This window comes from Puma concolor, chromosome C2 (genome assembly GCF_028749965.1).
Source record: "Puma concolor isolate L17-30 chromosome C2, mPumCon1.1.hap2, whole genome shotgun sequence".
NCBI lineage: Eukaryota > Metazoa > Chordata > Mammalia > Carnivora > Felidae > Puma > Puma concolor.
The window spans coordinates 100,974,460-100,988,526 of NC_141675.1; the positions used below are offsets into that span (position 1 = coordinate 100,974,460).

Genomic DNA, 14,067 nt, shown 5'->3' on the forward strand with positions numbered 1-14,067 from the left:
TTCAACATTGGAGTAGCCCTTAGCCTGCTTTGTCTTTAAAAGAGAATTTAGGTTGGGGCCCCTGGGTGGCTCAGTCAGTGAAGCGTTAGACTTCGGCTCAGGTCACAACCTCATGGTTTGTGAGTTCAAGCCCCGCGTTGGGCTCTGTGCTGACAGTTCTGAGCCTGGAGCCTGCTTCAGATTCTGTGTCTCATTCTCTCTCTGCCCCTCCCCCACTTGTGCTCTGTCTCTCTCTGTCTCTCAAAAATAAATAAATGTAAAAAAAATTTTTTTAAGAGAGTTTAGGCTATCATCTTGGTTATGCTTATGTCATTTTAACTTGTGAGACAGTACATCTATTCAGAATGGTGCTTGAAGATGAGTGAAATAAATTAGGCAGATGTATTGTATGTATTGCTGACAGAATAGTTCAAAACAGGGAAAGACGCTCAAGATAAAAACTACCAGGATATAGGAAAAGGAACTTAAAGAAAAAACACTCTCAAGACCTTAGCTCTAATGGAAAAATAGAAAGATATGGACCTCTACAGAGTTCTTAACTAAAAGGAGTCTGGCCTATTTTAGTTATTTTGATTTGCCAACACAGAGAGTCAGTTCAGTAGTGGAATATTCTATGATTTATATACACTCATCATGTAACTGATGCTAAAAATAATAAGTGGTTGTCGTAAGTGCCATTTCTCTTGCTCAAGTGCATGAGTCTTCAGAGGGACAATATAATCCAACAATTATCAGAGAATGAATATATATGTTCTAAGTAACTGACATTTGTCCCTTTGGAGGCCAAAACATTTTTTGAAGTGACTATTTCTGATGAAATTCTTTTGAATAAAATGGGTTGAATTCTTTGCTTCAAAAAAATGGATATATTAAACCTAATTGAAAGTTTTGCTGTGGATTCAATCTTCTCATTAAGAGCATAGTTATTACTCTGTTATATAACACAATCATTCCCTCTGGCTAATTAGGAAATGATCATGAAGTTATGAGGATTATGTATCAAGTGAGAGGAGTTTGGGATCTTGCCATATTTATTTTGCTTGTTTAGAGAACATTTCTTCATCATGTATCTTGGTTCTAAGTTGCGTCCTAGATATTGAGGTTACAAGGTAAATGCTTTCATGACAGGTTAAAGGTAGTAGAACTTGCCAATAATGTTGATAATTTAAGAAATTATTTTTCTTGGGGCGCCTGGGTGGCTCAGTGGGTTAAACGTTCGTTCAACTCTTGTTTTTTGCTCAGGTCATGACTCATGGTTTGGGAATTCAAGCCCTCTATTCAAGTCCTGCTTGGGATTCTCTGTCTCCTTCTCTCCCTCTGCCCCTCCCCTCTCACTCTCTATCTCTCTCAAAAAATAAACTTTAAAAAATAATGAAAATAAATTATTTCTCTTGGCTTTATATTTTATGTACAATTGACGATTACTAACAGAAGGTTTGTAGAAGATAACAGAAAACCTGTTTCCAAGAAAAAACTCTCCCACCAAAACAAAGGGAGGCAATTTCCTGTATGCAGACCAAAAGAGGTACATTGTGTTCCTCCTCCCACTTTGGAAGACAAAACATTCAGGTTATGTCAGAACATCCTATCTTTCAACAATTATCTTGAGCTGCATGTGTCCTACATAGAAAAAGGCATGGAAAAAATTACAAGGCAGTACTAAAGCCTTTGAGAAACAAGTAAAGAAAATTTCTAATGCCAGGTACTATAGGGAAATAGTTGTTATCAAAAGTTCCTCTCTCCCACTTATTAGAATATATCAGAGCTAGTAATAGAAAATGTGGTTACTCCTCAAGACACAATAACAGAGTAATGGTTAATGAATTATAGAATAATGGACTCTAGTATGAGTTTGAGTCGTGATTCCCCTAATTATTAGCATATAACACTAGGCAAATTTCACCACATCAATTTCCTTATCTGTAAAATAGGTTTCATAATAATATATATTTTATTGTGAAGATGAAATGAGTTAAGATATTTGATGTGTTTTGAACAGCCCTTGGAATATAATAAAATAATTGAACAGAAATTGTTATTTGCTACTATTGAAGTAGCTACCAGATAATAAAATAAAATATTTTATAATAATAGCCAACTTGACAATAAATTATATTTAATAAAATAAAAAATAAAAAAGAATATGGTAAGTGCAAAATATAATAATAAAAATATCAGTAATAGTTAAAAATTTTTTTTAATGTTTATATATTTTTGAGAGAGAGAGACAGATTGCGAGCAGGGGAAGGGCAGAGAGGGAGGGAGACACAGAATCCGAAGCAGGCTCCAGGCTGTGAGCTGTCAGCATAGAACCCAACGCGGGGCTCGAACTCACGGACCGTGAGATCATGACCTGAGCCAAAGTCGGACCAACTGAGCCACCCAGGCACCCCTAAAAATATCAGTAATAGTTAAGAAATTGAGGAAGTTATTGAACAATTGAGGAAAATTTTTTTCGACAAATACTTATTATGTGTCTACCATGTACCAGACACTTTGTTACTAGGAGTTAATATACTGAGAATGTTATCTGGGAAAATTGTAAGATCATATTTGAGAAATCTTTGGCAGAAACTGTTGAGTCGCAAATATCTGGTCCTTCCGGAGCATATTTGATTTTAATTTTGTTTTCATCTTTCAGGGCAAAGATCATGTAATGAACAACTGTATGTAAAGAGATATTCCACATACACTGTGTCAGCAGAGCATCCATTTAATCTGGAGTGCCCTGTGAAATACTGTACTAAGAAGCCTGTTGTGACCTGGTGCAAGCTCAAAGGAAAAAACTGTTTACCTCTTGCATATAAACTTCTGGGATACACAACTTGGAAAGAAGGGGAGAATATTTCAGTTTTTAGTCTTCATTTTAATCGCACGCTGGCTAGTGATTCTGGTTCATACCGCTGTTCTGCAAATTTTACATCTGGAGTTATTGAAAGCCATTCAGTAACCATTAATGTGACAGGTGAGTTCTGCACTCCAGGGCTATCTGATATTTTTTCAACATGTTTCAAGGAAAAGGAGGACCCAGATTCTCAAGTGATTATGTTAGACACTGAACTCCTGTAAATGAGAAGGTTGCCACACTCCTCAGATGGTGATCTGTGTGAGCACGTGTGTATGTAATTTTGAGGTGAGTGAGATAAAAAAGAATAGAGAAAAAAATACAATAAAAGTTCTTGTTCTTGCCTTTAGGGGGTATAGCATTTATTTGATAAATCCAAAAGTAGATCACTGAAATATGGAAAAAATTACAAAGTGAATACCAATAGTAGTAGATAGCTGTCTATTCTTTGTCCTCTTTTCCTTCTATTTTTTCGTCCACTTACCAGTCCTTGACTTTTGTTGATAACAAATCCTTGAAGTTACATTTGTGGTGCTCAGACAATTATAAGCTTGTTAATAATTCACAGTTTCCACAGAGAGCAAACAGCACACAAATAAACCTGACTCCCTGATGTGCTTTGAGGACGTTCATAGTTTTAACTGCCTCCCCAGTCCCTCCCAGAGGTCCTCAAATAGGCTCAAATATCAGGAGAACAGGTTGAAGTTAAAAACCTAGAATAAAAAAATGGAAAGCAAAGAGAGAAGTAGAGGAAAAATTTTTTTTAAAAGTTTGATTTACGAAAATCTCACATCATACTCAATGGTAAAAGATTGAAAGCTTTTCCTCTAAGAACAGGAAGAAGACAAGAATGTCTGCTTTTGTCACTTCTATTCAACACTGAACTGGAAGTTCCAGCCAGAGCACTTAGACAAGAAAAAAGAAATAAAAGGCATCCAAATTGAACAAGAAGAAGTGAAACTATCTCTATTCACAGATGATATGATTATATATATAGAAAATCATTAAAAATCCACAAAAGCTACTAGAGTGAATAGATGAATTCAACAAGGTTGTATGATCAACTAAAAAAGTCAGTGGTATTTCTATACATTACCAATGAACAATGTGAGAGGGAAATTAAAAACAAAAACAATTCTATTTATAATAGCATCAAAAAGAATAAAATACTTACAAATTAATCTAACCTGGGAGACTCAACACTTGTACACTGAACAAAATATGACTAAAAGACTTAAAATTGTTAATGTGGCAATATTTCCCAAAGTGATCTATGGATTCAATACAATTCCCATCAAAATCCCAACAAACGTTTTTTTTTTCTTTTTTTGCATAGATGAAAAAGCTGATCCTAAAATTCACATAAAGTTGCAACAAATACAAAATAGCTGAAAAAAATCTTGAAAAAGAAGAGCAAAGTTAGAGGACTCACACTCCTTTATTTTAAAATGTACTACAAAACTACAATAATCAAAACAGTGTGGTGCTGACATAGTATAGATATAAAGATCAATAGACTAGAATTGAGAGTCCGTAATAAATCCACACATCCTTGGCCAATTGACTTTTTTTGTTTTTGATAATTTATCATCAAGTTAGCTAACATAGAGTGTATACAGTGTACTCTTGGCTTCGGGAGTAGATTCCTGTGATTCATCACTTATATAAAACACCCAGTGCTCATCCCAAGTGCCCTCCTCAATGCCCATCACCCATTTTCCCTGCCCCCCACCCCTTTCTACCCTCAGTTTGTTCTCTGTATTTAAAAGTCTCTTACGGTTTGCCTTCCTCTCTGTTTGTAACTATATATTTTTGTTTCTTTCCCTTCCCATATGGTCTTCTGTTAAGTTTCTCAACTTCCACATATGAATGAAACCATGATATCTGTCTTTCTCTGACTGACTTATTTTACTTAGCATAATACCCTCCAGTTCCATCCAAGTTGTTGCAAATAGCAAGATTTCATTCTTTTTCATTGCCAAGTAGTATTCCATTGTGTATATAAAACACATCTTCTTTATCCATTCATCAGTCAATGGACACGTAGGCTCTTTCCATAATTTGGCTATTGTTGAAAGTGCTGCTATAAACATTGGGGTATATGTGCCCCTATGAATCAGCACTCCTGTATCCTTTGGATAAACTCCTAGTAGTGCCATTTCTGGGTCATAGGGTAATCAATCTTTAATTTTTTGAGGAACCTCCACACTGTTTTCCAGAGTGGCTGCACCAGTTTGCATTCCCCAACAGTGCAAGAGGGTTGCCCTTTCTCCACATCTTCACCAACATCTGTTGTTCCCTGAGTTTTTAATTTTAGCCACTCTGACCAATCTGAGGTGGTATCTCACTGTAATTTTGATTTGTATTTCCCTGATTATGAATGATAGTGAGCATCTTTTCATGGGTCTCTTAGCCATTTGGATGTCTTCTTTTGGCCAATTGACTTTTAACAAGACTTCGAAACCCATTCAATGGAAAAATGATAGTTTCTTCAGTAAATAGTGCTGAGGCAATTGGATATACATACACAGAAAAATGAATTTGGACCTCTACCTCATACAACATGTAAAAATAAGTAAAAGTGGATCAGATATTTAATATAAGAGCTAAAACAATAGAATCTATGTTTGTATAAAATTTTAATACTATTTTTCCTTAGAGGAAAACATAGGAGTAGATCTTCATGATCTTGGATTTGTCAATATTATTTTGCTACAGCATCAAAAGCATATATACATAAATACATAAATAAATAAATTATACTTCATAAAAATTAAAAACTTTTGTACATCAAAGGACACTATAAAGAGAATGAAAAGACAACATATGGAATGTGAGAAAATATTTGCAAATCATGTATCTGATAAGGGACTAGTAACCAGAATATATAAAGAAGTCTTACAACTCAACAACAGATAAGCAACTCAATTAAAATGGGCAAAAGACTGAATAGACATTCCTTCAAAGAAAATATATAAATGGCCAATAAGCACATGAAGAAATGCTCAATGTCATTAGTTATTAGAGGAACGCAAATCAAAATCACAATGAGACACCACTCACACACACTAGGATTACTAGAATTTTTTTTTTAATGGAAAATAACAAGTGATAGCAAAGATGTGGACAAATTGAACTCCTTGTACTGTGCTGGTGGGAATGTAAAATGTTGCAGTTGCTTTGGAAAAGGTCTGGCAACCTTTCTTCAAAAGGTTAAACATAGTTCCCACAAGACCCAGCAATATCCAAGTGAAATGAAAGTATATGTCCACATTAAAACTTGTACATGAATGCTTATAGCCATACTATTCACAAAAGTCAAAAAGTCGAAACAATCCAAATGTTTGTCAAACTGACAAAGGAAATGTGTTATATTCATACAGTGGAATATTATTCAGGCAAAAAAGGAATGAAGTACTGATATGTTACAAAACAGTTGAACTTCAAAAACATTGTACTAAGTAAAAGAAGCCAGATATAAAAGATTACATATTATAATCTTGATTCTGTTTGCATGAAATACGAAGAACAGAAAAATCTGTGGAGATAGAAAGTGCCTAATGGCTGCCAGAGGCTGGCAGAAAGGGTTAATGGGAGTAACTACTTAATGTATATGGAATTTCCTTTGGGGATGATGAGAATGTTCTGAAACTAGATAGTGCACAATACTAGAGAGTTGTACAACATTACACTAAGTTGTATGCTTTAAAATATTAAAATAATAATATTTATGTTAAATTGACCATGAAGATTACTGCAAAGAGAAATTTCAAAGAGTTCTGGTGCAATAGTAATGTCTGAAATCTAAATGCAGACGTATGCAGTCACTTCCTCTATGGACACCATTCATTTGAATGCATACACTTTGTGTTTGTAAAAATTAATTTATTACTATATATGCACACTTTGGAGTCCATCTTTTAACTCCCTTAAAGTAACCCAATGAAGGAATCCACTTAAATTCCTTAAAAATCTTTTAAGTTATTTTAAGACCTCTGAAAACAGCCTGGTAAAGGAATGCACAACAATCTAGCGCTGGTTACAACCTCTATCATCAAGCACAGAAGTGTAGAAGGGATTTAAGGCAGAGTTGGAGACCCTGCTTTTGCAAATTTGTTATCAAACTCAATGCTAATTGCCTGTGACTATCCGTGCATTGGCTTATAAACCTCTTTGGAATGGAAGCTGTGTCTTAAACATCTTTGCTTCTCTACAAATAGATGGCACAGTGTGTAGCACATAGTAGGTGTTCAATAAATATTTCTTTATAATTCTTAAATGAATTAAATAACATCATCTATGCAAAGTGAAACAATTGCCTTTAACAACCTGGAGAAGCTTATACTATAGATTATGGAATGAATCCTTTCTGGAGAAAATTGCACATTCACATAATGAGGTAAAATATTGAATTTTTTAAGAAGCAGTACTTTTTAAACTGGCAAAATAAAATGATAAAAATAAGCAAAACTTGCAAAACATTACTTCCAGGATATTAATGATACTATGAAATAGTAATTCAGTGCTATTAGATTATTTATATAATGTATATTAATATAATGTATAATAAAATTAAATGCAGTGGCATTGAGTCCACTCTCCTTGGAAGAGGGACTGTCTTGTGTAATTCTGTCTTCTTTTGTGGGAATTAACCCCCTTCTGTGCAAGAGGGAGGAATTCAGCCAAGGTCAGAGGCAACCCAAAAATGACTTATGACATGGCAGTGTCCCAGGGGTATTACTGTGTCTCCTCTGTCCCATTTTGGGGTCATTCCACAGCCACTACAGATGGTTGCACAGTTTGTAAAGTGCATAAAGGTTCCTGTTCTAGGAAAAAGTCGGAGCTGAAATTAGGATCAACAATCTGTCTCCCTTGGGGAGGAAGGGGCCAAAGGGAAGAGAGGCAGCTTCTCTCTTGAACCCTGTGCCTGTGGGGCGGGGGGGGGGTGGGGGGTGGTGGGGGGCGATGTGCTTATTAGGATCACACTGGGGATGAGCAAGAAAGATGGAGATGTGAGAAGGAAAAGCTACCTAGAAGACAGGAAGGGCTTTTTAAATTTCCCTTTGGAGATTCCTATTCTAATTTGTACTCTCCTGACTTTCTTATCACTTTTGAATCAGTGCTCCTGCCCTAAGGGGAGGTCCCCAGGACTTTGCTTTGGCCGTCTACTCTTGTCTGGCAGCAACCTTCACTCTGGAATTGCTTCCTTCCTGGAGCTTCATGAGCATCTCAAACTTTCATTATCTTCCTTCCAAATCTTCCAATCAGCCGTATGGACTTTTTGTCTTTAGTGTTTCCTGTTTTAGTCCATTTCAGCCAAACATCTTCCTAATACACTTCACTTGCCTAATAAATGTCTTCCATAATGCTGCTCCTTTCCTGAGTCCCTGCAGAGCATCTGTGGTGCTTCCCATGTTGGGCTCCCATTTAACCAACATTCAAGGCCTTCCACAGTCCACCCACACCTACCTTCCTTGATTGCTTCTGGACTCCACCATGAACCTCTACTCCAGCCCCACAGCCTTACCTGCCATCGCATGTCTTCACCCTATGCTGCCTGCTCTCTCCACTCATAGGGCAACCACTCATCTGCCTCCACTTACCACAATTCTGGCCTTCCTGTCAAGCCCAGCCCATTTCCCACATTCTTAAGGAAGCTTTCCATGTTCACCCTAGGGGAAGTGATTTCTCTTTTCTAGCAAATTTTATGCCATTTAAGGTCTGTGCCTCTCATTTATCAGACATTTCCTTGCACTGTAGTAATGTATGGAAATGTTCTTTATCCCATGAAGAATTATAATGTCTGGAAAGCAGGAACTGTGTCATATTTTTCTGGGTCATCCTTGCTTCCTTCACAAAAGTCAAATGAATTATTTCAGAATTGGCTTTGAAATGGGTGTGAATTTGCCTTTTATGAAGTGATGAAAGCAAACATAATAGGGAAAGAGTTCAAGAAAAATTCCTTTTCCTTCTGTATGTGGGAGTACTCAGTGAGCTGAGTACCGAAGGAGAAAAATATACTATAAAATTATATTTAAAAACAATGCTTTGCATAAAAATGATGTGGAGGTGTGACACAAAAAATATTTCTCCCCTTCAAATATCTCTCTTTGGCGCTATTGGGAATTTTCCTGTTTTGCATCTGACTCTCTTTCTTTGTCCAAGTTAAGAATTGGTCCATGTAAGAACAGGGCTGTGGCAGAGTCAGGGCTTGGACGCTGCTGGGAAAGCAGTATTCTCCCAGAATGAGGAAAAGTGCTTTGCAAAGCCCCAGAAGAAAAGGTGACAGAGCTGGGGAACAATCCCTGGAATGCACATGGGCCTGTACATCCTCCCCAACCTCCCTTGGTCAGTCCGTGATTAGGAACTTCACAAAGTCAAGTGGTCATTCTCTTAGCAGAAAAGTGAGAGTGGTATGAGTAGGCAGGAAGTGAAAGGCACAATCTCTGTTTCAGAGTGAGTAGTCAGCATGGCCTCCAAAGCATCCTTTCCTTGTGGCCCTCCACACTCACTTGGAGCACCTGCTGAATGAGCATCCTGTTTTTCCAAGTGCCAGAAGGTGTCATACAGGCTGTATTCTGTCCTTATACTTAATAGGGAAAAGGGAATCAACGCAGACAGATGACGTTTGTGTTGTATTTAGGGTAATTTTTCAAGCCTCAAAATAAATCTAGGGACTTAACTTTGTGTCCGTGATCTTTGAGGTGGTGATTTGCACATCATGCAAACTCCTTTGAGCTGGGTTACTGGGTTCGGTTGGTGTGCAAATGCAGGAGTCCTCTCAGACTAACTCTGACTCTAGACACACATAAGTATTGTTTTTGCAACCAGTTTCAATTCTTTATCTTGCTTTTCTATTTCAGAACAGACTCAAAATAATTCAGAATACCCTCTAATAAGTAAGTATCAAACTAGTCAAATAAAAATAAGGAAATAAGATTGTTTCATGGTTGAAGAAAGGATAAAAGTTGGATTTTCCTAATGGAGTGAATTTTTTTTTGTATTAGGTTTTCTATGTGGGAACCCTTGTCCCTATTTCTATTCATACCCTGCCCCCAGACAGCTGTGTCTGTTGTTGGTAATGACTTGGCTGCTGTCCTAACCTAAGCAGCAGCTGCAGCATGGATAATGAAGACTTTGTTACCACTCTGTTGTTATCTAAGCACTATTTGCCCAGCTTCAGTAGCTCCTGACCACCTTTACCTTGAACCAAGCATATGAGGAAGAAGGTAGATAACTATGTTAATATATTTAGAAATAAAAATTTGCTGCATAAAATACTTAACATATATACAAAATTAATGCTGTGTGATGCATTCTGATTTTTTTCTATCCTGTTGTGATTCTTATTTTTAATGTTTTTTGTGGTCTATTAAATTGTTTCACGATCGGTCGATTAGTTGCAACCTATCATGGACAAACAGAACATTAACGCATGTTAACATTGCTCATAGCAATGAGTATAAGCTGTATGCCCGGCAGAGCATATTTGGAGATAACAAGGCTATCTGTAGATAACAAAATTATATAGTATATGGAGATACCAAAGAGTTACGAGACAACAAAAAGACCTTTGTGTTAAAGAAACTGGAATTTAGTATCAAAAACATGTTGGCTTGGGTCCCAACTACAACTCACTAGCTATCTGACCTTGGGTAAGAGTCTTGGAACAATCACCCTTTTATCAAGGCATGGAACTAGATAAAAATAACAGTTTCCTTACTTTTCTTCAGTGGTGAATATGAGAGTTAAGTAAGACAATGTCAATGAAAGGGCTTGGTGAAGTGCTTTCTGAGAGCTGTTATGGGTATTCTTTTAGAGAGGATCAATCCTAGCAGAATTACAAATTCTTACAAAAGATGAATTTTAACCCAGAGCCACCCACATATGCTCATCAATAAAGCAAGAGGTGGGTCAGAATACTGAGGCCAGGGGTTCTGTGGGAATGCATCCCGGAAGGGAAATAGAGGCATCAGCTGGAAATCTCCTTCATTCAAGTTCTGATGATGCAGGAGGTATTACCGATCCTATTATATCTGAAATTTCCTAACTGTCTTTAGCATTGACTCACATTTCAGATACAACTGGTGCCTCAGGACCACCCTCTCAGGAAGTGACGGCTGACAAACGATGGATGCTTTATAGTTTGCTTCCTTTGGGGGCATTGCCTCTGCTCATTACCTGTTTGTGCCTGTTCTTCTGCCTTAGAAGGCACCAAGGTGGGTTCTACCTTCCATCTGCTGCTTATATGCTACACATTTGGGGGTCAGTTACTAGGGCTGTTTGATTTTTAGTTGGTTCTTGTTTTCTTTCCCATATTCTGCAAGGAGCCATGGATAATGATTTCCTCAGGGACAACATCCTTCCACCAAAAAGACAAATGGATTAATTCAGGTCCCCTCCAGTCATAGAGAGGCATGTTCTCCACAGCACAGTGCTCCAGGCAGGGCCTGTGCTAAAGAGGGCATGTGGCTGGGACTGACCCATTCCACTTGTGTCTGTCTTAAGTTTATGTGACAAGCAGCTCTTCTAAACTTTAAGGGTAGTGAAAGGGAGGTTGACATAATCTCTCAGGCCAACAAGTCTGCTTTGAGTTAGTTTGTCTCATCCTCTTTTTCAGAGCCACACCACATCATACCACTCATACATGCCCTTGCCTAAATGAAGACTGTATTTCCCAGAAGGAAATTCCTATGTCTGTACTTTCTTTTGCCACCACAAACACAGGCCTGAACTGAACTCTCACCCAAAAGTAATGCATTTGAAAAAATGTGGGTTTGGCTAGGACAAGAGAGGTGTGAAATCTTGGAAACAATTCCCTTCTGCTTGTTTAAGAATTCCTTTGGTGTCGGGAGCAAACACTTAAACATAGTAAGAAAGAGATGTGTAGAGAAAAGAGATGTGTAGAGAATTCTGATGCAGCTCTGTTCCAAAACATCCCTGTTCTCTCTCTCTTTACTTTTCCCGCTCTGCCATCTCCTCCCATCCCAGCTCCCACATGGGCAGCCTCAGGGTAGCTACAGAAACAGAGCTAGACAGAGCAACCCTTTTCTCTGCCACAAGAGAAAGCTTTGTCTGGGCAAAAGTACTTTCGGTGTTTTGTGGTAAGGACTTCCGGAGCCCAGAACATTCTCAGAATACTGAAGGAATCCTCTGTAACCCCCACTTCACATGTGCAACTCCAAGTCTCTTTCGATAGTCCCTCCCTAGCTTTCACCATCTTTCTTGAGGCTGCTTTAGAAAACTTTAGAAAAAGAGGCAGGAATAAATGCTTTGATCTACTATATCTGAAGTGAACTGGGCCATAGGAGATCCTGGCCTTTGTGGGTGAGGGGACAGCAGTGTGTCTGGCATCAGGTATAGAATGTCCCCAGAACAGGATTTCCAGCCTGTTTAAAGTGATACAGTACATCCTGCCCCTTCCTCTTGGATATGCCATAGGACTCTCCGGAGTCAGAAGGGAAGAGCCAGTGAATGTACACAAACCGAAGTGTATGTGCCTTGTTGGTTCCAGCAAATAAACACATCAAAACAAATAGCAACGCTGCCACTGGCCTGGGAGGCATCCCACCTCTGCCCCAGAATTTCAACCTAGCAATCTGATTCCAAAACACACATTCTTACCACAACCTTAACTTACAGGGAATTGGGAAAGAATTTGGTGTTGTTCTTTACTCTTCTTGGTTTCTTATTTGTCTTTTTGAATTCCAGCAGAAAAAAAGGAGCCTTCTGACACAGCAGGAAGGGAAATTAACCTGGTATGTTCCATGCATCTGTTAAAACAAATGCAATCTATGTTATACCATCTTAATCTTGATATAATATTTTAAATTTAATAAGTCTGGGGCGCCTGGGTGGCGCAGTCGGTTGAGCGTCCGACTTCAGCCAGGTCACGATCTCGCAGTCCGTGAGTTTGAGCCCCGCGTCGGGCTCTGGGCTGATGGCTCAGAGCCTGGAGCCTGTTTCCAATTCTGTGTCTCCCTCTCTCTCTGAGCCTCCCCCGTTCATGCTCTGTCTCTCTCTGTCCCAAAAATAAATAAAAAACGTTGAAAAAAAAATTAAAAAAAAAAAATAAATAAAAAAAATAAATTTAATAAGTCTATGTAACATTTACCCTGTCCCAGGAACTGTTCTAAATGCTATATATAGACTTACTTCTAAAAATGTGTTTATTTTTTTAATGTTTATTTATTGGAGAGAGAGAGAGAGAGCAGAGGAGGGGCAGAGAGAGAGGGAGACACAGAATCCGAAGCAGGTTCCAGGCTCTGAGCTGTCAGCACAGAGCCCGACACGGGGCTCGAACTCAACAAACTGTGAGATCATGACTTGAGCCAAAGTCGGACACTTAATCGACTGAGCCACCCAGGATGTGTTTATTTTACATTAATCTCCATCTGCAGCAAAGATTCTTCAGAATTCACAAGTCTCACAATAAGTGGCCTTTTGGAAGGGCATTAGTGGCAGGGTAGACCTGAAGCAGAAAAGTCAGAGAGTAGCTTGTACAGCCTTGGCTTGCTGTTGGCCTGTTATGTGACTTCAGGCTATTTAAATATTCTCACAAAAACACCTTAAAGTCTTTTGGTAGAGAATTGAGAGTTAATGAAAGAATGAACCATAAATAATCTCGTAAATGACATGTGATTTCTTCACAGACTCCCAGCAGCTAAAGAAACATGACCCTAAGTCTAGTTATTATGCAAAAACTCTCATAATGGGTGTGGGCTCATCAAGGAAGAGACCTCTCAGACAAAGCCAAGGGTATTTTGGAAGCAGTGTCGTTTCCCTACAAGTTCTTGGAAATCTAAACATAGGCTTTTTATTTGGGGCTCAATGTTGTGTAAATATTGGAACTCAAAAAAAATGGAAGATGAGGCAATACATTTCTGAAAAAATTTTTATGAGGGTCTTCAGTTAAAAACAAATAATCGTAAATGAGGTACTGCAAAGGAACGTGTCTGTGTGTGTGTGTGTAGTGTGTGTGTGTGTGTGTGTGTGTGTGTGTGTGTGTGTGTGTGCATGTTTCACTGTGGAAGGGTAGAGATAAAGTTGTAGTAACCTTCTCAAAAGTTCCAGAAATACCAAAGGCAGATACAGCCAATAATTTTATGTATAATATTAAATGACGCTCAGCATTCCTCACCAGGTTGCCCAATTTTAAATCAAACCAAATACATTCAACTTTGTAAACTCGTATTAAGTTTTTAGTAAGCAGCAGTAGGCAT

The 14,067-nt window shown here is 38.1% G+C and overlaps 1 protein-coding gene across 7 annotated transcripts in view; it reads left to right on the top strand.

The window, feature by feature from the left end:
- BTLA (B and T lymphocyte associated) overlaps positions 1–14,067 on the top strand; it is a 67,197-nt gene that overhangs the window by 41,329 nt on the left and 11,801 nt on the right. For 4 of the 7 annotated variants that reach the window (XM_086675445.1, XM_086675447.1, XM_086675444.1 and 1 more), the window contains 4 exons: positions 2,642–2,965; positions 9,709–9,744; positions 10,906–11,064; positions 12,557–12,603. In XM_086675445.1, the coding sequence (XP_086531571.1) occupies positions 2,642–2,965; positions 9,709–9,744; positions 10,906–11,064; positions 12,557–12,603 (566 nt within the window). The remainder of the gene's footprint in view (positions 1–2,641; positions 2,966–9,708; positions 9,745–10,905; positions 11,065–12,556; positions 12,604–14,067) is intronic. The other 3 variants (XM_086675446.1, XM_025913234.2, XM_025913235.2) reach the window with 3 other exon arrangements.